General features: G+C 40.7%; 3 protein-coding genes across 3 annotated transcripts; all 3 read left to right on the top strand.

Moving 5' to 3' along the window:
* Positions 1-1,081: 1,081 nt before the first annotated feature.
* washc5 (WASH complex subunit 5) lies at positions 1,082-15,696 on the top strand. Its single transcript, XM_034102989.2, has 29 exons — positions 1,082-1,164; positions 1,703-1,980; positions 2,407-2,552; positions 2,732-2,816; positions 2,999-3,099; positions 3,807-3,999; positions 4,085-4,237; positions 4,391-4,504; positions 4,943-5,114; positions 5,402-5,529; positions 5,885-6,014; positions 6,373-6,485; positions 6,950-7,116; positions 7,423-7,498; positions 7,606-7,716; positions 8,163-8,303; positions 9,337-9,417; positions 9,524-9,625; positions 9,886-10,065; positions 10,215-10,339; positions 10,428-10,590; positions 10,676-10,778; positions 10,873-10,952; positions 11,163-11,266; positions 13,780-13,909; positions 14,091-14,187; positions 14,550-14,703; positions 15,077-15,164; positions 15,267-15,696. Exons 2-29 carry the CDS (start codon positions 1,795-1,797, stop codon positions 15,321-15,323), a joined length of 3,480 nt encoding a protein of 1,159 aa, XP_033958880.1. The 5' UTR covers positions 1,082-1,164; positions 1,703-1,794; the 3' UTR covers positions 15,324-15,696.
* Positions 15,697-15,775: 79 nt separating this feature from the next.
* On the top strand, positions 15,776-19,306 carry nsmce2 (NSE2 (MMS21) homolog, SMC5-SMC6 complex SUMO ligase). The gene is made up of 6 exons (XM_034102608.1): positions 15,776-16,052; positions 16,485-16,597; positions 16,892-17,045; positions 18,105-18,196; positions 18,399-18,505; positions 18,924-19,306. Exons 1-6 carry the CDS (start codon positions 15,938-15,940, stop codon positions 19,033-19,035), a joined length of 693 nt encoding a protein of 230 aa, XP_033958499.1. The 5' UTR covers positions 15,776-15,937; the 3' UTR covers positions 19,036-19,306.
* A 3,384-nt stretch (positions 19,307-22,690) lies between these two features.
* Positions 22,691-24,709, top strand: LOC117460773 (protein LRATD2-like). Its single transcript, XM_034102320.2, has 2 exons — positions 22,691-22,817; positions 23,067-24,709. Exon 2 carries the CDS (start codon positions 23,251-23,253, stop codon positions 24,070-24,072), a length of 822 nt encoding a protein of 273 aa, XP_033958211.1. The 5' UTR covers positions 22,691-22,817; positions 23,067-23,250; the 3' UTR covers positions 24,073-24,709.
* The last annotated feature ends 83 nt before the right edge of the window (positions 24,710-24,792 follow it).

Below are 24,792 nucleotides of genomic sequence, written 5' to 3'. Positions count from 1 at the left end.
AAGTTAAAGGGAAGATCATCTGTAGAAATGCCCTGAAGCTAAGCATAATTTGCATACCAAAGATGAAATGCAATTAAAACGTTGCAGCAGTGTTGTATCACTATAGTTTCAACACGGAATGAAGAGGCACACACATCAACTGTTTCAGGACTGAAATGAAATCTGGCCACAGACAGGTTAAACAAACAGCTCCCTCCATATGACTGTTATTAGCCTCTGGCTCACACTGCTTAAAGGAAGTGCCTGCCAGCGTGTTAGACGTATTGGCAATAAAAGTCCAATTCAATCAGAATTTGAAGGAAACATGAGGGCTTGTGCTTATTCACCCATGTTGAACACATTTTGGCTGTCAGTTTTTGTCAACACAGTGACATAGTGTGTGATAGACCCCAGTAACTACCATCAAGGTTCACTATTTCTCCAGGCAAAAGACAGAATGTCCCCTTCAGAAGCCTACAAGTATATTTTAGTAGGATTTATTTTCAACTAAAGGGTATAAGATGTTACATTTCTTAGCTGTATATTTTGTATTTATGTAGTTTTCCACAGTGGCTTGGTTTAATTGCAGTGCAGGCTTGTTGCCCCTACTCGATCCACTGCAAATCACTGCATCCTATTGGAGCCAGAAATCTGAATTTCCACTCACTGAACCTCAGTGTTGTGGAGAAGCAGAAAAAGAGAAACAAAGGATTCAGTGGATCTCTGTCGCCATCTAGTGAAACAAGTACACCAAGCTGGAGTTTGGGACTTAAGAAAAGATAAACCCACTTAACTCAGCTGACTGATTTGTGTCTTTGTTTAATGGAGTGTATTATATAATTCAGGCTGATAAAAATAAATGTACATTAGCAAGTAGTTTTACAATTACAAACGATCTATAGCGCCTAATACCAAACTGAGTGCAGAATCTACCCTTAACTGTGAGTTTCGTAAATGTTCGACAATTACTCACCATTCTACCTTTTATACCCATAACATCCTTTAAAAAAAGAAAGAACAAATATGTCGACGTAATTCCAATTGTTAAAGTCAGTGAACCCATGGATGTACTTGTGCCCGCTCTCCTCCGGCGTGCAGCGTGAAACAAATCAAACGCACCCACTGACAGAGTCATGTGGTTGGTCATGAGGAAGTAAACAGGGAAGAGAGAGAAGATCCACAGAGGCAAGTCTTTTTCCCTTTGATTTATGATTAGTTCTTTTTATGAATTCACCAAGACGTAAAAAGTCAGTTTACCAGGATATGTTATCATCTTTTCTTGTGTTGTCGTCTGCAGCAGTATGGCAAAGTGGCTTGCAGGCTACATGCTAACGTTAGCATGAACATAACGTGTATTTCTTTACTACCAAAATGAGTATATTTCAACCAAACAAAAAGGCCATTAAAAGCTAAACAAGTATTTTGAATTTATATTCAAGTGCCTTCAAGAGACCTGGGAATTGTAAAACCTAGAGATGTTAAAATGTTACAAACAGAGACACAATAGGAATAAGTATATTGTGCCATGTCAAGTCCTTAATGCTTATCAAACTGTATATCAACGTCCATTACAATGCAAAGCACTCTGATAGTATTATACATGTGCCAAATAAGGTTAATACTTATGTTATAAGCTATTACCTTGGGAGAATGGCCTCTTAGCCTCTGTCTTGAAATGACCCACCAGTTGTTTTCAAATATCGTGTTTTTCTTTTTTTTTCAGCTGGAGTATTTTAAGCAGCCAGTTCATGCTGAAACACAGGCTGAAGGAGTAGCTGTTGTGTGCATCACCGTCTTCCTCTTCCTCCTGCCACGATGCTGGACTTCCTAGCGGAGAACAACCTGTGCGGCCAGGCCATCCTCAGGGTAGTTTCCAGAGGAAATGCCATCATTGCCGAGCTCCTGCGTCTCTCTGACTTCATCCCTGCTGTTTTCAGGCTCAAAGACAAGAGCGACCAACAGAAATATGGAGATATTATATGTGACTTCAGCTACTTTAAGGTATGGACTTGATGGGGGCTGGATTTCTAAGGCATGTTGGCCTCAAACAATTAGTTATTCTCACCCTTTAACCTAACCTTTACATACAACAGCTAAAGTGACAACTTCATTACATATATACTTTTTAGACTTTGAATGCTGGGCACATGATCCAAGCTTATTGTGATGAAGTAAATATTAAATCCAATATCTTTTTTTGTGGTAGGTCATTTTTTTTTTCTGTTAAAATTATCGATTTCAATATTGGGTTTGTGGGGTTGTAGGTTTCCCCTAGAGTTCAGAACATGGAAGATCATGCTCTGTGCACGATTCATGAAGGAAAAGAAAGCTTTATTATTGAACCAGTCTTTCAAATGTGCTCTCTTTGAAGGATCTTTCTGTATCTTTTATTGATTGCACTTGTTTCAATGTTTTATTCTTGCGCAGGGTCCGGAGTATTACGAGGGAAAGCTGGAAGCCAAACCTGAGCTTCAAGACCTGGATGAGGAGTTTCGAGAGAACAACATTGAGATTCTGTCCAGGTTCTATCTGGCTTTTGAGAGTGTCCACAAATACATAGTGGATCTTAACAGGTGAGAAAGGACCTAGCTATATAGGGTTTGTTTTTTAATTCAGATTCAGTTCAGTAAAAGTTCAGAATACACAACATGTGTCCCAACCTTGATTTGCACTCCCACCCCCTATGTTTTAAACCACTAAAAGTGTTGACTATATAACCATTTGTTGTTGTTTTATGTTCTCCTCTCTTCAGATATTTGGATGACCTACATGAGGGTGTTTATATTCAGCAGACCCTGGAGACGGTGCTTCTAAATGAGGATGGGAAACAGCTTTTAGTAAGTAACACACATGCAAATCAATTTTTTTTTGTTACAGGAACAAGATTACAAAATAAATATCTGTTTGCGAAGAGTCAGAATGACTTTTCTGTGTCACTTATTGTGTGATTAATGTACATTCATTACGCATTAGATCCAGGTTTACTGAGTTGATTGTGTATGTTTTCTTTTCCCTCCAGTGTGAGGCTCTCTACCTTTATGGAGTCATGCTGCTGGTCATTGACCAAAAGATAGAAGGGGAGCTCAGAGAGAGGATGCTTGTATCCTACTATAGATACAGGTGTGCTTGTGACTCACACCAACACACACACACGCACACGCACGCACGCATGCACACACACACACACACACACACACACACACACACACACACACACACACACACACACACACACACACACACACACACACACACACACACACACACACACACACACACACACACACACACACACACACACACACACACACACACACACACACACAACATTGGCTCGCTGACTCACTGCATCAATGTCCTCAACCACTCGTTAGCCAGTGAGCTCGCTCACAGCAAAGATGAGTCATTTTACCTGACTCATACGAGCATTCATTTGACATTTTATACAAAGTGAACAATAAAGCTGGTGTACCTGATCTCTTTTTATCTCTCTCCTTCTGCCTCTCAGATGCATCAACTCTTTATGTAATGAAATGTGATGTGATTACGATGCATTTAATTTGTCTTACTTTCAACGCTCATAAGTTTACAAGAAAAGATTAGTTCTTATATGAATATAATACCAATATGTTAATGTGTAATTGACAGAAAATATCTCATTTCGTCAATAACATTTACAGAATCATGCTGGACTGAACTAAATTGAACATTTGAAACCATTACAGCAACATTATTTAATAATCAATTGATGTGTTACCAGTAATCATCAGAAGAAAAAGGAGCTTTTGTCCTCAGTTACCTCAGATTTTAAATTGTCTCTATTTCAGTGCCGCCCGTTCCTCAGGCGACTCCAACCTGGATGACATCTGTAAGCTGCTGCGTAGCACAGGCTTCTCCAGTCAGCCTGGAGCCAAACGTCCTGCCAACTACCCCGAGAGCTACTTCCAAAGAGTTCCCATCAGCTCCACTTTAATCAGCATGGTCATTGGGCGGCTGCGCTCGGACGACATATACAACCAAGTGAGAGACATTTGCTCGAACATACATTTTGAACATTTGATTCACAGAAATGTCAAATGTTCACATTTCACTTCCTGTCCACCAGGTGTCTGCGTACCCTCTGCCAGAGCATCGTAGCACAGCACTGGCTAACCAGGCAGCCATGCTCTATGTGTGCCTGTACTTCAGCCCCTCTATACTGCAAACCCAGCAGGCAAAGATGAGGGAGATAGTGGACAAGTACTTCCCTGACAACTGGGTGAGACACTTGTTGTTCGCTAGGATTGTTCACTGGACGTCCTGCAAGCTCAATATGCACCAATAATCATGCCAGTAGATTAGAGCTGAATGTAAACAACAATTTTTTGTATTGTGAATGTTGTGCTGAATGGTTAATGTCGTCTACCTGCAGGTTATCAGCATCTACATGGGGATCACGGTGAATCTGGTGGAGGCCTGGGAACCATACAAAGCTGCCAAGACTGCTCTCAATTACACTCTAGAGACTGCTAACATTAAAGAGCAGGTATTAACATTTTACTGGTTAGCTTCAATGTCACACAGACTTCAGCATCCCCAATTTACAGTCCTTCAGTTAGTATGCAGGTCCTGATAGCTGCCGTCTACAGAATTTGCAAGTCAATACGACTGTGCAGCATTTCAATTGAAACGCAAGGGTATTCATAAAATCTGTGACCTTCGAAAGACATTTTTAAACTTGTCTTGAAAAGTTTTGGTAAACGATGGTGACGTACAGGTACTAACAAAAATGTGCAGTGTCATAGTCATGAAGAACTCTGCAGCCAAAGCAGGAGGAGCCAACCACGTTTTCCCCTGTTTAGAGTGTCAACTGCAGACATTACCATGCTTCCTAAAGGCCACTTTTAGAAGTGAATTAGTTATATATTGTCCATACTTTTAACCATATCTCGTACCCAACACTCACACATCACTTTGTGTTTAGGCCACTCGGTATGCAGCTAGCATGGAGAGCTTGAAGCCTCAGGTGCAGCAGCTGCTGAAGGAGGGTTTCCTCAGGCAGGAGATCATCCTGGACAACATTCCCAAACTACTCAACTGCCTGAGGGACTGCAACGTCGCCATCCGCTGGCTGATGCTGCACTCCGCTGAGTCAGGTGGGAATATTAGGCAGATTTTTCACTTAGGACCACAATGTAGCATGCAGAAAATTACATAAGTCTGTTGTGATGTTTTAATTAAGCTCAGAATAACTTTAAAGTTCAAGGAATGGTGAGAAATGTATACTTCTTCTTATTTACGCAGGCTGAATTTCACTTTTATGAGCTGTAATATTTGTATCGCATTCGCTCCAGACTTCCAAATGAGTTATTCTACCTCTAAAGTGTGCGAATATACATTGTTTTTCATTGACAGTTGATTGAAATACGTTATTTTATTCTAGCCTATGATTTGAACAACAAGCGAATGCGTCAGATCAAAGAACAAGTACTCAACGACTCCAAGTACAACCCAAGGATCCTGTTCCAGCTGCTGCTGGACACTGCTCAGTATGAGTTCACACTCAAAGAGGTACGTCTCTTCAACACTAGATAGTATGAATACAAACATGGAAATACAAGGAATTAAGATCAAATTGAGTACTATTATAGATGTTAAACAAAGGAGGAGGGACTCTGGGCTTGTTAACCTGCTGTCAAACGCTCTGAGCTCCTCTCATGACAGTGTGATATGCCTGAATAATTCAACGTGATCCAGCCAACTGTGTTTCTCGTTAGGTGCGTCCGCTCCGTCTCCTATTAGCATACACAGCATATGGCTAGCCAGTCTATCATTAGGAGAGGACGCAAACCTAATGTTCTCATTACGCATCTCATCCGACTAATCCCTCCACCATGCCACTGTGTCTGTGCTGTCCCTCTTCCAGATGTTCAAGCAGATGCTGTTGGAGAAGCAGATCAAATGGGAGAGCTTTAAGAAGGAGGGATCGGAGAGAATGACGGAGCTGGCCGAAGTCTTCTCTGGCGTCAAACCTCTTACCAGGGTGGAGAAAAACGGTGAGTTACACTGTTTGTAAGGATGAAAGGATTACACACACGGCTAAGACGTGTGGCTGACTAAAGGAACCTCAGCTGTGCAGCGCTTCACACTTACAATGTCATGGATTATTTTTCACATAATGAGTTTAAGTTGGAACTCAGAGAAAAATGTTGAGGCAGGGAAACATAGTGGAGAAATAAATGCATCAAGGACAAGCACAGAGAGGCGGATTAAATAACATCAGTCATACTTATTTCTGTAGCTGCGACTCTAGCTCTCGCAGAGAGACCCATTCTTCTTAACCAACACTTGTGAAAAATACTTCAATAACATTCTTTCTCCGATTGTACCAAACCCATTTTTCACTCCTCGCAGAGAATTTACAGGCCTGGTTCAGAGAAATCTCAAAGCAGATCGAGTCTTTGAACTATGAGGACTCCACAGCTGCTGGGAGGAAGACAGTTCAGCTCATACAGGCTCTCGTTGAGGTGAGAGAAAGATAAGGACATTGTTTTTATCCTGGCTTTACATTTTTACATTAAACTGATACCCCTATTTGAATAATTGTGCACTATTTCACAGCTCACAGAGGTCCTTTGATTGCCTCTGCCTTGTGAATATAGCTAATAGGTGAATGCAATAACAATGATAGCAGAACAAAATGACAAATTGAACTGCTATGAAATGTATATATAAATAGAGGCACATCAGAATACATAATAGAAATGTCTTGTGGGCTCGGTGGATTTTAACACCCTCATTTTCTCCTGTCTGCTCTGCCGCAGACTGTTTACACAATAAGCGAGTCAATGGGTACAGTCTTCTGAGCCAGCACCAAATGATCCTCAGAAATGGAACGAAAGCCAATAAAGGATAATGTCTTTCAAACATTGAGAAAATAAAACGAGTGGATGCAGATTTTTGAGTGTGCTGTTTTTGGTTTGGTCTTCAGGTCCAGGAGTTCCACCAGCTGGAGTCTAACCTTCAGGTGTGTCAGTTCCTGTCTGACACCAGGAGGTTTCTGCACCAAATGATCCGTACCATCAACATCAAAGAAGAGGTCCTCATTACGATGCAGATAGTTGGAGATCTGTCCTACGCATGGCAGATCATTGACAGGTACTTGAAACATAAAAAAGACTGACTGGTTATGAAGAAAATGGTAGGGAAAACATGAATAAAAAGAGAAGGAATCCTTTAGTTGCTAAAGCTATGTTAGCCACTTATTTTCTGTTATATTTAGTTTTATCACTGTAATATACATTATTTGGTGTCTTTCTCATTGTCAAAAGATGTTAAGACAGTCTGCTTACCTTTCTGTTTAGCCATAAAAATGACCACTGTGCTGCAGTTATTTTGAGTTCCTTTTAGTTTTTTGTCTGTACAGCATAATTCATTTTCTCTGTCTTATGTTTTATTCTGCAGCTTCACATCAATAATGCAGGAGAGCATCAGAGTCAGCCCGTCCATGGTCACCAAACTGAGAGCTACATTTCTGAAGGTAAGGACCAGGAATATTAATAACAATGAATACATTTGTCCCCTAACTTTGCCCTAGAGCATTGCGACCCGTGGTGTTTAAAGAGTTGTTTTTGTTTGTGTGGCCAGCTGGCGTCTGCATTGGACCTTCCTCTGCTGAGGATCAACCAGGCCAACAGCTCCGACCTGCTGAGTGTCTCACAGTTCTACTCTGGAGAGCTGGTGGCTTACGTCAGAAAGGTCAGACAATGTGAACTCATGAAGTCACGTTTTCACAAAAATAAACATTTTTCTTTCACAGTCTTTAACATTTTGTTTGGCACTCACAAATGAACATGGTTCACCACTTTGACAAATGAGCTCTGCATGCTCTGAATCATTTTCCAGAAGCTGCAGCAACACCTGCAGTCACGATTGATTTCTCTACAACCATCTGTTTGGCAAATTTACCCCAAAAACTAGTGGATGTGTACCTTATTGCCTTCTGGTTTCATCAGCCACATGCCATGTTACTCTATGCCAGAAGATTTGCTCCTACTAGCTGTACACAAGATTTTTCATCTAGCACCATCTGCTTTTGAAGGCTAATCTATACTCTTCTGTCTTAACCAAAAAAACCTCAAAGGCATAACGTAAGACCAATGTTAGTGCTTACTCAGTTTGTGGTTTTTTGTCCTTGTTTCCAGGTGCTGCAGATCATCCCAGAAAGCATGTTCACGTCTCTGGCCAAGATCATCAAGCTTCAGATCCACGACATCATGGAGGTGCCCACGCGGCTCGATAAGGACAAGCTGAAGGACTATTCCCAGCTCGGGGCTCGCTATGAAGTAAAAAACATGTTCAATATCCTTAGATTACAGATAGAAAAAAAGGCCCGATCCTGCCTCAAAGTCTACTCATCTACTGTATATGAGTCTGAGGCAATCATTCTAGCTGACAATTGATTTTATCTGATTAGAAAAGAAGGCTCTGGCACTTACTTGAAAATGCATAAATTATAAATTGGATAAGAAAGGCTGATATTTAGAATTGAAATGTGCCAAGTGACTTTAAAGGTCCTTACACACCAAACTGACATCAAAGAACACGTCCCGACGGAACGTCGCCTCACGTCTCCTGCGTTTTGGCCATGTTTCGCACTGGAACACACCGCAAAGACTTCAGCCGACGGCCAAGTAGCACGTACGAACTGCGCATGCGTGAGTGGCAATAACTCTCCTTACCAGCAGGCGGCGGTAGTGTGTATTCGTCCTTCAAAGAGGCAACAACCGGAAGACAGATTGCGTGATAACAGAGAGAAGAAGAACAGACTGCGTGATATAAACAAACAACAAATAGCATGTGCGTTCCATTTTCACTCTACAGCGAGAAGCACATGGAGCTTTCCCGAACCTGTGTCGAGAGCTGGAGTTAAATGAAATCTCAGATTTGCTTTCTTTATAGTTTGTTTGGGTCCCTCACTTCCGTTACGCTTCTCATGCACTGATTCGCTAAGCTGAACAGCCAATCAGAGTGATTTCTTTGGCCGACGGTTTTTATAGATCCATGCCTTTAGCCGACAGCCTCCCGATTCAACATGTCGAATCGGCGGCGGATGGTGTCGGCACGGCGGTGCAGTACACACCAAGACACACGACACGACGCTCATCAACGTCCCGACATCTATTGACGCCGAAAATCGACTTGGTGTGTAAGGACCTTAAAACTCATCTGCAGGCACATTTCTAAATATGCAGGTAAAGGGATAATATAACAGCTTATATAAATAGCTTATCCTAGTACTTTTACATTGTATTGATTTAATTTAATTTAATCCCTAATTTGAGTGGCTAATCATATTTTGTCTTCATGTGATTAAAGGTGGCTAAACTCACCCATGACATCTCCATTTTCACTGAGGGGATCCTGATGATGAAGACAACTCTAGTTGGGATCATAAAGGTAGATGATGTGATAAAGTTGTATGCACTTCTTGAACTTTTGGTAGGACCACAGTGCAGTCTAAGATTACATGATGTGACTTTACAAACATACTGTTGTGCTTAAGGTGGACCCTAAGCAGCTTCTGGAGGATGGCATCAGGAAGGAGCTGGTGAAGAGGGTAGCATATGCTCTGCACAAAGGATTGATCTTTAACCCCAAGGCTAAGGTAAGACATACTATTTGCAATGTGTTGTTCGATGATTATATCTATGCTTTTGTGATTTAAAGTGCATGATCAAGGTTGTGTCATATCTTGGACATAAACAATACAACAATACAAAGTAGTAATAAAACTGGAGGAGATTCCCCAGGACAAAACAATTTGCAAATACAAGTTTTGCAGAGAATTGTAATGTATTGGCAATGTCCTTTTGCCCAGTGAGAATCAAGGATAACAGTTCAATTAAGAGACTTTCAATCTCCCAGTCTAGTGAGCTGATGCCCAAGTTGAAGGACATGGCGGCCACCATGGATGGGTTCTACAGGTCGTTTGAGTACATCCAGGACTACGTCAGCATTTACGGCCTTAAAATCTGGCAGGAAGAAGTGTCCCGCATCATCAACTACAATGTGGAACAGGAATGCAACAGCTTCCTCAGAGCCAAGGTGAGACTCATCACAGTAGTAGCTTTTTACGGTTTCTGATTATGTCCCCGGACCGACATCGCGTCACCCCTTTGTGAGGAATGAGAAATGCTTGGGTTGTTTTCTGTCTATCTGTCGGAGTGATTGGTCCTTTACTTTCCTCCAATCAGATCCAGGACTGGCAGAGTGTGCACCAGTCCACCCACATCCCCATCCCAAAGTTTCCCTCTGTGGACGAGTCTGCCACCTTCATCGGTCGTCTCTGCAGAGAGATCCTCCGCATCACTGATCCCAAGTATGCCTCCTCAAACATCACAATGACACTGCTTTGGTTATTTATGTAGATGCTGAATATTGCAGCCACCTAATACACTTTCCTACAGGGTAACGTGCTACATTGACCAGATGAACACCTGGTACGACCTGAGGAGCCACCACGAGGTGACCAACAACCGGCTGTTCTCTGAGATCCAGAACACTCTGGGTACATTCGGCCTCAATGGACTAGACCGCTTGCTCTGCTTCATGATTGTCAAGGAACTTCAGGTAATTAGCCTACCGTCTCGGGCTGTGCGACTCTAATGCACAAATGGATGCATAACTGAATATATTTGCACTGTTTCCACATCAGAACTTCCTGACGATGATTCAGAGGACCATCCTGAAGGACAAAGCTGTGGTAGATGTCTTTAAAGCCATCCTGTATGCTGTCAACCCAGTCCAGGGTATTGTGGGTAGGTATTCATTCAGGAAATCCTACTAACTGCCATGATTTCCTAATCCTCGAGAAGAATATCAATTTGTGTGTTTTGTTTTTTTGTGCAACAGGTAATGCCAGTAAAGTGTACGCTAGTGCTGTGGCCAAAACCCAAAAGATCTGGGGTGCATACCTGGAGGCCATCATGAAGGTACTGGTTCAAGAAATGTAATAATGTTATAATTGAAAATAATTATTGATAATTAATGATCACAAAATGTGCCTTCTTTGATGATGAAACATAAGCTCAATTTGCTCTTAAATGCATTTCTATCACCCCCTCCATCATGTCATGCCACTTCAACTGCCAATAAAGCTATGATGTTGTTACAATAAAGTGAAATAAATGTGTTTGTTGTAGGTTGGTCAGATGCAGATTCTCCGGCAGCAGATTGCTAATGAGCTGAACTTCTCCTGCAAGTTTGACTCCAAACACCTGGCTGCTGCCCTGGAAAACCTCAACAAGTCAGTCAAATCCTAAAGCACCACCTCTCTAATGTCTCTGTTATTGTGTTATTATATCATTATTATCATTAGTGGTGAAGGGAAAGTATTGCTTTGTTCCCAGCAGGCTTGGATTTTCGTCATTTTAGGGGCAAGGCCATTTGGCCTTTGGTGTCACACATGGCCATTGAGGAAAAGATTAGGATTTGGAGCTTACAAATAAATAACTCCACTTTCTAATGACAAAAAACAAATCACTTTTTTAATATCAATAATCGTATCATCATATAGGCCTATGCCTCCTTAGTATTACTGTATATAAAATGAAATACTTTACTTTGAATAATTATTGTTTGGTATGTTTTCCATCTTCTACTACTACTCCCATTCACAAATCCGAAATGAAATCTAAAAATCAAAAATTCTATTAATATGTAACAAATATATTCCATTTCAGAGCAGAATAAACAGCCTTCAAGCATAGGCGGCGCGTGAGGCTCAGGTTTGGGAAGGCTAAATAACTTTTTTTACCTGACGCTGCCCGCCTCCTGCGTCTATAGAAAAGAGATCAACTCAGTGTGCGGAGTTTAAATCTCTCAAGTCATATTACAGGATAAAGGAAATACAGTTTAAACTGCCGTATGCAGAGAAGACGCTGACGTGTCAGACTTATCATTCATATTACATCATCAATCAGATCATCGATCATATAATATCATAATATATCATATATCTCCTTATCTGAGTCAGCTTCTCCAGCCTCATCTGGCCGTGCAACACTCACAGTGTCACATACTGTATGCAGAAGTATTATTTTAAGCAACACATTATGTTGACGAAACACTCGAGTCAAATGTAATTAAAGTCAGATCCACTCGTGTCTTAGACGGGGCAGTGATATCATAAAACTATACTCTTTCAAACACTCGGTAGGCCTAGTTATTTTTTAACCAGTTGTTCCGTATTCACCTTGCAGGTGCAGCTCTGTGGCTTGTATCCTGGATTATATGTTTAAGTCATGGATGTTTAAAGCTCATATTTGTCTAATATTAGTTCACTTTTCATTAATGAAGTATGACGCTGCGCTGTCAGTAAACTTGTCCCTGTTTGTGATTGGTCAAATGTAGCTAACCCCGCCCCTTTCACGTGAACGTGCTCTCAGCTGGTGAGAGAAACCCTGGCTTGATTTACCGAGTTGATAACCAGCGTCGTAGGACCGCTTAGCGAGATCTCGTTTGTTAGTTTGTTGTTGTTAGTTTGTTTGCTACTCAAACATATCCAGGGTATGTTGAACTGGCTTCGTAGTACAGGGCACAGGTGGCTAGCAGCGCTAATGTCAAAGACACAGACATTATACATTATATTTGTATTTTACCAGGATGCAGTGACACAAATATTTGGGAAGGCTTAGCCTTCCCTAGCCTACAGCACCCGCCGCCCCTGCCTTCAAGGGTCAAACTCTGCACATACATGATCATTCAGCAGTGCACAGTGAAGCTCCAACATTCAACTGTATGAACAAGCCATACTTTGAAATGCAAAAGTGTGTGTGTGTGTGTGTGTGTGTGTGTGTGTGTGTGTGTGTGTGTGTGTGTGTGTGTGTGTGTGTGTGTGTGTGTGTGTGTCTCTTTAATCAGCTCCTCACAGCTCCTCATATCTGTTCAGAAACTAGACAAAAGTTAAACCAGTACAAACCACAGACTGTCTCTGTCATGATGAATACAGTCGCTGCTTTAATTCTGTCTTTAGGACGTTGTTGTGAGTGTGGACGGAGCAGCTACAACGTTAGTTTAGCCTGATCGATCCAATCTCCATTCACAAAACGCGCATTTTAAAAGGTTTTGCATGCCGTCTTGTCTGCACACTTGTCAAAGCATTAAAGCATGTTTTTTTACTAACCGTTATCAGTATTTAGTTACTTCGGCATCATTTTGAAACGTGTATTACAATTAAATCACGGTAACATAGGTTAATTTGGTCGTAGTTGGTTTCCACCACAGTATTTACATGGATATAAGCCCCGCCCCCTCTCCAGCGGGTCCTGTTTGAATGACAGGAGTAAACACAGCTGACAGCGGCGGTGAAACTCCAGCGGTTAGAGCGATGAGAATATTCGCATAGCGTCCGTTGTGAACGCAGCATAATGCAGTTCAGAAACCACTGTTCTGACGCTTTTAAAGCAACTTTTAACAGTGTGAGGGGCCCAAAGGCCATGGTGGCTGTAGGACGTACACTTTTTTGTGGGGCATAACGGCCAGACCGAGGGGCTACGACCATATGGCTACGGTTATATGGTCGTAGCCAACCGTATACGGTTATACGGCTACGACGGCCATGGCCGTCATGGCCGCCGTGAAAATCCCACCCTGGTTCCCAGACCATCAAGAGGGTTATTGCTTCACAGTAATGGTCATATCTAGGCATTTAATGTTTATTAATACCATTTAAGTACTAGTTGATAAATTATGAGTTATTTAAGAATCTTACTCCTTTATTAATCTACCATATGTCAAACTTTATTTTTCCATTGCCAGGTCTCTGCTGGCAGATATTGAAGCTCACTACCAGGATCCATCCCTGCCCTATCCTAAAGAGGACAACACTCTGCTGTACGACATCGCTGCTCACCTAGAGGCCGCCGGCATTCACAACCCACTCAACAAGGTCTGCAGATTATTGCTGTTTCTTTTCACACCATGTGATAAATAATCAATTTGACAAATATTAATGCATTTTTCAAAAACCACCCAAACTGAAGCACATTTCTCCCCCACGCCATGTTCTGTCTCTTTTCTGTGGTTATGCAGGACACTGACGGTCTTTCTTCTGTTTGTGTTTCTTTCAGATCTACATCACCACAAAGCGTTTACCGTACTTTCACATCATCAACTTCCTGTTTGTTATCGCTCAGCTGCCTAAACTGCAGTACAACAAAAACCAAGGCAAATTGTTTTACAGTTACTTTAAAAAGCATTTATAGCTTTTAATGTACTGTGGTTGATGATTATTAAGTTGTATACATGTGAGTGCAACTCATACAACCAGTGTTGTGTTGCAACCATTATTATTATTTTATAGTTTAAATGTAGTTATTAAATGGGTATGCTACTTACTTACTGCACACATAATTATTCTAGGAAATGTAGGCAGTCACTACCGGTAAGTTTAAGGATTGAGTGCACACCATATGTTTTGACTAATAGTGAAAAATGATATGGGGGATTATTCCGTCAGTATGCCAGAGTTGGTGCTGCTTCCACATGTTAATGGCCATATGTCTCATGTCTTTTTTTTTTTCTTCCAGGAATGACCTGCAGGAAAGCTGCAGATCCAGTGGACTGGGTTCCTCTGGTGCTCGGCATGCTCACCCTGCTCAAGCAGTTTCACTCCAGATACACACAGCAGTTCTTGGCTCTCATTGGTCAGTTCATCCGCTCTATCATGGAGCAGTGCACAAGGTAACAAGAAGACCCAGACTTGAGTACTTTGGAATACAAAGTAAACATTTTAACACTTATTTTTGTGAAGTTCAAGGTTAAATTATGTTTTATTTAGCTTGTTCTGAATACTGTTTTGAAATGTATCCTCTAATGGCTTTATTCAAGATTCAAGGCTTTTATCGTCATTCGTACATTAGCTGCAGTGTAGTTATGTCGATGAAGATCTTAGGTCCCAGGCTCCTCCAACAGTGCAACACAATAAAACAGATAAAATAGTGCAAGTAAATAGAATAAAATAGAAACGAAGTAGTGCCATAAGAGTCTATATACAAGTGATACATCATTTGTAAGTTACAAACAGGTGAATGTTATCCATTTGCCCCTATAACAGTCAGAAGATCCCCGACATGCCTTCTGATGTGGTGGGAGCTCTGATGTTCCTTGAAGACTACGTGAAGTACACAAAACTGTCACGCAAGGTAGGACAACCTTGACCCTAGTAATGCTGCTAGTAATATTGTCAAATGTGATAAAATACATTAAATGTATATTTCTCTTCTTTTTTTCCCTATGTCCTTTAGGTCGCAGAAGCCCATGTGCCAAGTTTCATTTTTGATGAGTTCAGAACAATACTGTGAAGATCCGGATGAAGCATTTTCATCATCCCATTCTGCTTTTGTTGCCATAAACTGTTGACATTTGGACTTGACATATTAGTTAAAAACAGAAGTGTGTTACTAATAACATTAACAATCGCTTTGTTCAATTAAGTGTTCCAGTAAGCCATACTTAGTCTTAATTATTTTTGTTATTTACACTTATGTCTACTATAAAAACAACTGATGACTTGTTTACTTAAATTGTACATGATGTAATTGACCGATAATGTCTTAATGCACTAATAATTGAATGTACATAGATACACGTTTACATAGTCTATTGCCAACTTTATGTGTTTTCACTTTGTGCCATTTCCAAAATAAATTCTGTAATAAATACGATTGTTGTAAATATAGTGTTTTTCTTTTCAGTTGATTCTCATCTTTTCGTCAAGGGTTTTAATTTGAAAAACAAACCCGGAAGTCGGACCTTAGCTTAGCCATAACTACTGTTGTAGTTTTCGCGGGTGATTAGTTTTAGCCAGAGCCGTGTTTTTAACCTAAACGTATTGGGTATGCAAGCAGGTACGGTTAGCAAGCCAGGATAACGTAGCTAAACTTTGTGTTGTTGGGAATATCAGTCATCCTTCGTAATGTCTCTGAGCACCGTACGCGGAACACTGTCGAGTCTGCAGTCCTGTCGGGAGGAGATCGAGAACACGATGGTCATAGTGACAGATGTGGCTATAGACCTGGCGGAGTCTCTTGGTAACAAATACAAGTACACTCAGTAGTGTTGTGCTGTCACTAGCTTTGCTGCTCCTTCTTCAATAGCTCTATTTGGGCCTTACCCGCGATTTCTTGTTTTGAATTAGCATTAGTCGTAATAGTTCAAATTAGCTCCACGTTGAACAGTTAATACCACTTACATGTAATGCATTGGTGATCATAGTCAAATATAATATTATGCCTGCATTAGGCATACTGTGTACAACCTACTGCTTGTACTTTTAATACATGTGTTTGTTTGTAAAATGTCAACACAATTTTATATGCAAGACTGTTACGGGTAACCTAGTTGGTTACCTTATAGGTTACCCGTAAACAGGTTAGTGTGTTGTTGTTGTTGTTGTTGTTACTTTTACTCAAGTGGATCATCTGAAAATGTTGTCCCTCATGTTGTGTGCTGCTAAACTACAGGTGAAGAGACGGACCCTGGCATCAAAGAGATGGAAGCCATGATTCTGGAGTGTGCCAAACTGGACAGGGAGATTAACTGCTTTGTTGATATAGTGCAACAAGTCACAGGAGAGGTGAGAGCAATCTGGCCTGGTCTAATCACATAAGAGGAAAACACCCTTAGCCCTTTATACTAAATGATCCGGTGATCCTCAATATGCATTACTGGGATAAGGGCTTAGATGTAAGGAAAGTGCATAAAGATGATTAGTTCTTTGGAAGCTTACTCATGCTAGCTTGTGCTACGCTGTGCACAACCAGATTTTTTGGAGTGGCAAGTCCAAATATCAAGGTGATGGGGGCTTTCTGGATATCAGGGAGAAACTCTGAAGTTGGCTCAGCATACTAACCTACCTTTATTTCTGTAGGTGACCTCACAGCAGCCAGAGGCCATGTTCAGCCTGTCTGCCACAGTGAAGGAGCGCTTCACAGAGAGAACAGCCCTACTCTCTGACGCTGAGCTGCAGAAACACCAGAAAGTCGTGGCCTTCAAGGACGGCATCAAGAACATTCTGAACCAAGGTACGACCTGGAAATAAAGGAGAAATAATCAGAATTGATCTTCTCAATGAAATAAAGTTAGGAATTATAAAATACTTTGATGATCGCTGTGCTTGCAGGAGGGAATCTGAGCCAAGGACAGACAGAAATATTGGGTTCTTATTTAATAATAATTAGCCTAATTTTAACTCCCTTTGTTTACTGCTGAATAATTATGTTTGCCTGTCACCCTGTAGCAGTTATTTTCTGCTCTTTAAGTGTCCCTATGTGACCCCTTATTAAAGACATGGCCACGCTTAGACACGGCCATATTGTTTTCTGTAGACGCTATAAGGGAAGTTGCTGCTTCACCTATGTTAATCTCCCAGTCTGATCCATTCCCAAAAGATGCATTGTGGAAGGCAAACATATTTTAGGGTGTGAACAGAAATGGTTATATGAGATAATGTCATTTTCAGTCAACATATTATTTTGTATTCTGTGAAGCTCTAATCCATCAATCATCATAATTGGTAATTAAATGATTGCTAAATCACTTCATGTTCATATTGAGGAATACATGAATAAAGCTTACATTTTGCTCTCCTAAAGACTGAAGTGTTCCCTTATTGGCTGGACCATTGCATCACTGCGTGGAAGAATTTAAGGATGCATCATGTTTTTTAATACCCTAAGCAAAGAATAGCCTTTTGGATAGTTGTAGCTTCACTGGGACAACAGCAGTAGATATTGTGATCTTTGCGTGGGCTAAAAAAGGGTGTGCGTGTGTGTGTGTGTGTGTGTGTGTGTGTGTGTGTGTGTGTGTGTGTGTGTAACAGCATCTATTAGTATAATGTCTCAAGGCTATGTGTGTTACTTTAAAGGAAGATTTGATGAAAGATGGTGAAATGGGGCAAACATTAACTCCTTCATGTGGACACTGGTATATTTTTGAAGCTAAATTATATTTGTTTTGGCATTAAAATAGCATGCAAAATTAGCTCTGAATGTATTACTATCTATGTGGGACATATTGTCATTGATCCAGGTCATAATCTATCTAGAAATGTGGAAACTGACTGTATTGATAATATATTTCAGGCAACGAAGAGACTGCAGAGAACATGGAGGAGCTGGATGAAGACATCGCTGTCACACAGACCCAAGTGATCTTCACCTGCCCACTCACACTGGTAGACTTTTCCAGCCTCCTAATGTCTTATTTTTACTCATTTAAAATTGTATTATTACAACTCTTCCTAATTCCCTACAATAACACACTTGTTTCAGTATCTTCAGCCATAGCAGACCACATTGATTTGACGTTTTAGTGGCTAAAGTTGTGTTTCTTTGTATATGTATCATATAACAATCCACTGTGAATGTGTTTTCAAGGTGGATATGGTGAACCCGATGAAGAACAAGGAGTGTAATCACCACTACGATGAAGGGGCCATACTGGCAATGATCAAAGCAAGACACAGCCAGAAAAAGAAGTGCCGGTAAGACGCTCTCCCTTAGAGGACTGTTAGAAAGTTGAGTCAGGTTCTATACATCTCTGCGTGCTGGCGAGGGACAAGCAATCTGCCTTAACTCATATTTTCTTTATGATACTGCTTTGATGTCAGAAATAAATTAAATGTAGCGGCTCGTAAAGAAACGCTGATGAATTCCCTGTGCCTGTCTATGTTGTTTTCTTAGACACCTGCCTATTCTCTGGAGTCCCCTCTGCGGTCACACTTTATCCACAATTATTGCGATTAAGTTTAGAACTGATGAAATGCTGCAGTACTTGGTCACGTGTTGTTGTCCCTGAAGTGTCTGTCAGTATCGATGCGGATATTTTTGCGCTTTGTGTTAATTTGCATATTCTATTTGTGTGTTTAGATACTCTTTGAATAATATTTTCCCGTTCTATAGTTGTCCTGTGGTGGGCTGTGGGAATACAGATGTGAAACAGTCAGATCTGATTCCTGACCAGATCCTGAGGAGGAAGATCCAGAGCAAGAAGACAAACGGCAACCGGACGTAGTACTTTTCTTTTGATTTGGCATTCATCATTATACCTGTGCCATTGTATTATTAGATTTATAAGAAAGGAATATGTTGTTGAATCTTTTACTCAGTTCTGATCTGCTGATGCTTGTGGAAAATGTACATTTAGATGTTATACCTGTCAGCAACTCTGCCACTAGTTTAGAATCTAAGAACTGAGGACTTGTTTTTATTTCAAGGGAAGAATCTTTTTGTACTCCAGTGTTCTGAATTTAAATAAAGTTGAAGATCTTTTCATACACATTTAATACCGAACTTGCATTTATAATTGGGAGGATGGTACCTTTACCTGATGCAGTAAGTCGGCAGAACCACAAGAGAGCAGTGTCTGCATGAGGACACATGGTTATTGTTGGAAAGACACTTATCTGGGGTTCTTTAATTCTCAGCTTCAGGTATGCTGAAAGGATATTTGGAGACTTGTATCCACTAACTATAAATCCAGGCATGGTTCATTTTAGCCTCAAGTTAGTGAGCCTATGTACATTGAATTTAAATTATGAACGAACATTTAATTCATGTTTAAATTCGACTAGTTATCACTATTTAATAAATAACGGTTTATTTTCACACATAACTGAAGTAGGATACTAGATCTACTAAATCAATTTCCTCCAAATCAGTTTCGTGAATGCGCCATAAACAAACCATTCTACGGCCTTTGTGGGACTGCACTTTGTATTTATGAGATTAAATCCCTCCCTTTCCTGCATGCTATTCCTGTGAAGGGTCTTTGTTCCAAATAAAAACAAACAAAGGCTGTGTTAAGATGGAACTAGGTGAAGCTAATCTTGTAATAACCTTGCATCAGGCATTATAAAAAGTATTTAATTGCGCTTCCACTCCGGAGTGTGCGTCACGCAGCACTCGGAGCATTTCGCCAATGAACATATTAACTGGCAACAAATTGTCTACAATGTTGACTCATTCATTTCCACACTCTACTTGATTTCTCTTTGGCATTCTGCAAAGCTAATCTTGTTTAATGAACAACATGTGAAGTCATAGGTAATTTAACAACAAGGGTTCAATTTATGGGAAGGGCACGCAAGCACGCATCAGCATTGCATTCAGCGCATCACAGGCTGAGCCATTAAGCTGTTTCTTTGGAGGGAGGCAGGGCTGTAAATATCCTCAGAAATTCAATCTCAACATTGTACAGACATTCCATGCCGAGGAGAAGAAAAGCCTCCCAATCGATTCCCCATAGAGGCTTGCTTTCTTCTGTATGTTTGATCAGGAATTCACATTCATCTGCTCAGAGAAGAAGGTGCAATGGCTGCCTGAGACACTGCAAGCCTCCAGATCTGGCATGTCCAAGGAAGACTGTACCTTCTGGCAGGAAGAGAACATAGCTTCACTTGTTGGCACATGAGTCCTGGATGGAGAGGAGGGGGGAACAGCAGGGTCTCAGATGAAGCTGGTACTCCAAACAATCTTGTTTGATTCATGTGCTTTTCTCACACTGCTTTGTATGGGCTGAATCCAAATAGTATGACACCCATCAAAAGAAGAAGTCTGGGTTATTATGTTATGGGTAAAATGACCTGCCTCTTTTAAAGGGATTAAAACCAGCTCCTATAGACTTCAGTTAATTGCACCTAATACCAGACCTTTAAAGAAAGTACTGCTAATAGAGGTGTGTGGCGCAGTGGATAGAGCGTTGGTGTTCGGAGCAGGGGAGCACAGGTTCAAAACCCACTGCAGTCAGCATGTCGTTGTGTCCCTGGGCAAGACACTTCACCCCAAATTGCTCCTGTGTGGATTGTCCACAGTATTGATTATGTAAGTCGCTTTGGATAAAAGCGTCTAACAAGTAACATGTAATGTAATAGTGTTATGTAAGTCTTGATTAGAACTTGGATTATGCCTTTTCACAGATTTTGACTTGTCACAGTATAAAAGCACAGGTGTCAAATGGACTGAATGATGGCTGAGGTGGCTGCTTTGGTCGCAGGGTCCTGCTAGTGTGCCTCATCACTTCCTGAGACACTTAAATAGAATAGTTCTGGTTATTAATAACACCTGTGCCTTTTATATGACAAGTCTGCTGAAAAGTTTGATATAGTCAGAGTGCATTTCCGAGATACTTAACATTTATCCGCTGGCATCAGGTTCAGATATGGAATAAAACTATAATTTTAAAGTCAGTTTGAATATTATTAAAAGGACTTAACCTCAAATCTCGTGGAATAATGTAATTCAATTAATCAAATAAAAAAGTCTAGGTTTGAACAGAATTTAGTTTCAATCAGTAGCATTCTTTTTCTTTGAGATACTAATCCTCCAATTACATCACAAATCCTTCTACAATGTAAAAAGCTTGTACTTGTTAAGCAGATTTCTCATTTTAAAGCTCATTTCATCATAGCAGACAGCTTCCAGAGTATGGAAATAATAGAATAATTAACTGGAACAATGTTTGGCTGAAACGTATTACCCAGTCTATGGTGTTGATAACAACGGGGAGAATGTCATGAGAAAGTGTTCTTAATTACTTTTCCCTGCACTAAATCATTCATTGTCTTTCTCTCCTTGATACAGGATGTACATGCTTCTTTATTCATGAAAGTTCACATTTTTTGTTTTTTTTAATCTCCCAAATTAAGTTTTCTTCATGGGCTGCAACTTTTTGTTAGAATTCAATGTAAACTGCTCTTTTTATTTAAAGATGTGAGAGTATAAACCAAACACACTGCATGCTTAATGCTATATGTTTTTGAGTTTAAGGATTATCCTTCACCTAAAGAAAAAGCAATGCATCGGTCACATCAATTTATAAACTCCAGATCGTTTGTGTGGTACTGTTTTTATCCTAATAATACACTTTTTATTTTAAAAGTATTATAGGCTCCAACGAAATGTATTCACATTTTATTATATTACTTTCATCCAATAAAAAAATGTGCTAACTATATTGAACCAATTACATTATTTTACTTTAGTAAACGCCTTAACATAATATTATAAAGTCAGCTAGTTGTTAGGTTTTTGTATTGTTTTTATCAGTGGTGGGCCGCATTCTAGTATGATTTTCAGGTACTTGTACTTGAGAACTTCCATGAAATGCTCATTTAAACTTCTAATCCGCTACAATTTGCCAGTAATTAATATTGTACTCCACTACATTTATTCACAGCTTTAGTTCGCTATTTTGCACATTAGATTAACATTTCAAAAATATAAATCAACTAATAAATCATCATGAGTACAGGTGAAGCTACCAAGCAGTATATAAAGTAATTCAAAACAATGACACCTTTTATATACAGTCTATGCTTTTACCAAGTGCAACATTGAAGTGATAAACACATTAATGCATCAATAAATATCATATAGGCTACAACAATTATACATAAATTATTCTGAAATGGGCCGCTCTATTTACTTTTTATTTTTGATGCTTTTGTACTTCTACTTACATGGATACATGACTTCTTCTTTTAACAGAGTATTTCAACACTGTAGTAGAGCCACGTTTCCAATTAAAAATATTTGAATTATTCGCACCTTTGTTTCTGATAATGTATAATTTATTTTGAGAAAGTACCACCTGATATGTAAATGAGGTAAAAAGGCGTACTGTCGCTTTAAAAGCCAACACCTCCCAGCAGTCCCCGGGTGAGTTTCGCTGCAACACTCGCTGTGGTTCATACTTCAGACAGCACAGACCACAGCCACACACAGGAAGCAGCTCCGCCAGCACATACAATCCGGTTCATTTTACCGATGTGACAACAGGAGGGAGCTGAACTGCAGGTGAGCCTACTCTAGAGAGTTTACTGAAAAACAACCGGACTAAATGTAGTGTACAACAGCTTAAACATGACAACAAGTGGTGCAAGTGATATCGCACTGTGTAAAAAGTATCCAGCTGTAAAAATGGCGAGGCAACAGGTGTGTCAGGTCGCACCTGTTGGGAGAGATCTGTATAATAGTTTGACTTGCAGGTTGGTTTGATGTGCTTTGAACTCCTTGTTTGAGCTACTCTCTTGTTTATTTATACAGGGTGGCGCAGTAGGTGTTCATTCGGAGGATATATACAGCCGGATATGGATTACTGGATACATTGGATTTAGTTAACACGCGCGGCACAACCCTGCGCTTCTCTCCGTGTCTCCTCCCCGGTGAAAACAGGTGGATCCTGTTTCTGTGTTCAGCTCTACCTCCTCTCATCCACCGGTCACCTTTCATGGGGAACCAGGTGGAGAAACTAACGCATTTAAATTATGCAGAGGTGCCAACATCGGACCCAAATGTGTTCGAACCGGACGACAACGGACCGCGGATCGGCGTCTCTTACATTTTCTCCAACGATGACGACGACCAGGACGAGAATCTGGACCGCTTTTCATCGGAGAAAAACATGGTGAACCACGAGGAGAAGCCCTTCGACCCCGGAGACCAGCTGGAGTGCTCGATCTTCTACCGGGAGGAGTGCGTGTACGAGACAAACACCGGAGCCGAGACCCACTCCGCGGAAAGTCTCCTGAACAAGTGCAGACCCGGAGACCTGCTGGAGTTTGTGAACACCGGACAGTATCCCCAATGGGCTGTGTACGTCGGGGACTTCCAGGTGGTTCATCTGCACCGGGCGGAGATCAAGAACAACTTTCTCACCGATGTGAGCCAAGGCAAAAAAGGCAGGATAGTGAACGGCCTCTACAGGTACTGTGCGCTCCCGCCGGAGGTGATCGTGCGTAACGCCCTGGACCATGTTGGGTCCAGAGACAGAGAGCTGTACTGGAGGAACTCTGAGTGCTTTGCCGCCTGGTGCCGCTTTGGCAAACGGGAGTTTAAAATCGGAGGGGAGATAAGGATAGGAAAGCAGCCGTACAGGTTAAAGTTACTCTTTTCGGAGAAGAAGAATCACGTCCTGGAGTTTCAGAGCCTGGAGGACGTGATCATGGAAAAGAGGAGGAACGATCAGATTGGCAAAGATGCTGTGATGCAAGAGCTGGCCAACCACTTGAACACAACACATGACATCAAAGAGGACCATTTTGCCAACTGACAGTGGAAAATGCAAACTTTTCACGCTGGAAAACAAAGCAGTCAGTCCAATAAGAGCTATGTCTGGGGGCTTGGGCGCATGTGCCACTCAAGCACATCCTCAGAGGGTGTTACAATTAATAATTTCCCCCTAAAATGAGAATTTAAAGCCCTTAAATCAGGGTTGATCCTTGTTTCATGCTTAAGTGCATTAGCAAAGCAGATACAAAGCGTGAAAACAACATTTGATTCACATCGAAAACAAGTGAAAACACTCATAAACCCTCTTTAAAATGTGATGGATATATTATCAGAGCTGCACCTGCAGGCTAATCATTTGGGGTTGAATAATTTAATTGCCCATAATTATCTTTCTAATCTAAGGAATCTCTGTGAGGGCTGAAAGCACTTGAAACTCAGGTGATGGAGATCAATAGATGAGAGACAGCTATGTATTTTTGTTATTGTGTGAACCTTGAGGATCCCTTCTGTTGCTTTTTATCCAATCATGACACAGCTTTACCCACTCTTTGAATACTCTGTGGACACTATGACTGTGCACTTGATTCACCCCTTTCAACAGTTTATTTTTTTGAAAAGAATATGTTTGTATGAAGGTATATGGAAATAAATATATATATATATATATTTGAACAGTATTTTTCTCTTTTTAGTGAAGGATTGCAAATTTTACCTTTTTTTTTGAGGAAAAAAAAGATTTATGGCAATGCTGGCACAATGC

Source organism: Pseudochaenichthys georgianus, chromosome 16 (assembly GCF_902827115.2).
Source record: "Pseudochaenichthys georgianus chromosome 16, fPseGeo1.2, whole genome shotgun sequence".
NCBI lineage: Eukaryota > Metazoa > Chordata > Actinopteri > Perciformes > Channichthyidae > Pseudochaenichthys > Pseudochaenichthys georgianus.
Note: the sequence above shows the minus strand (reverse complement) of the source record. Positions and strands in the feature narration are given on the sequence as shown.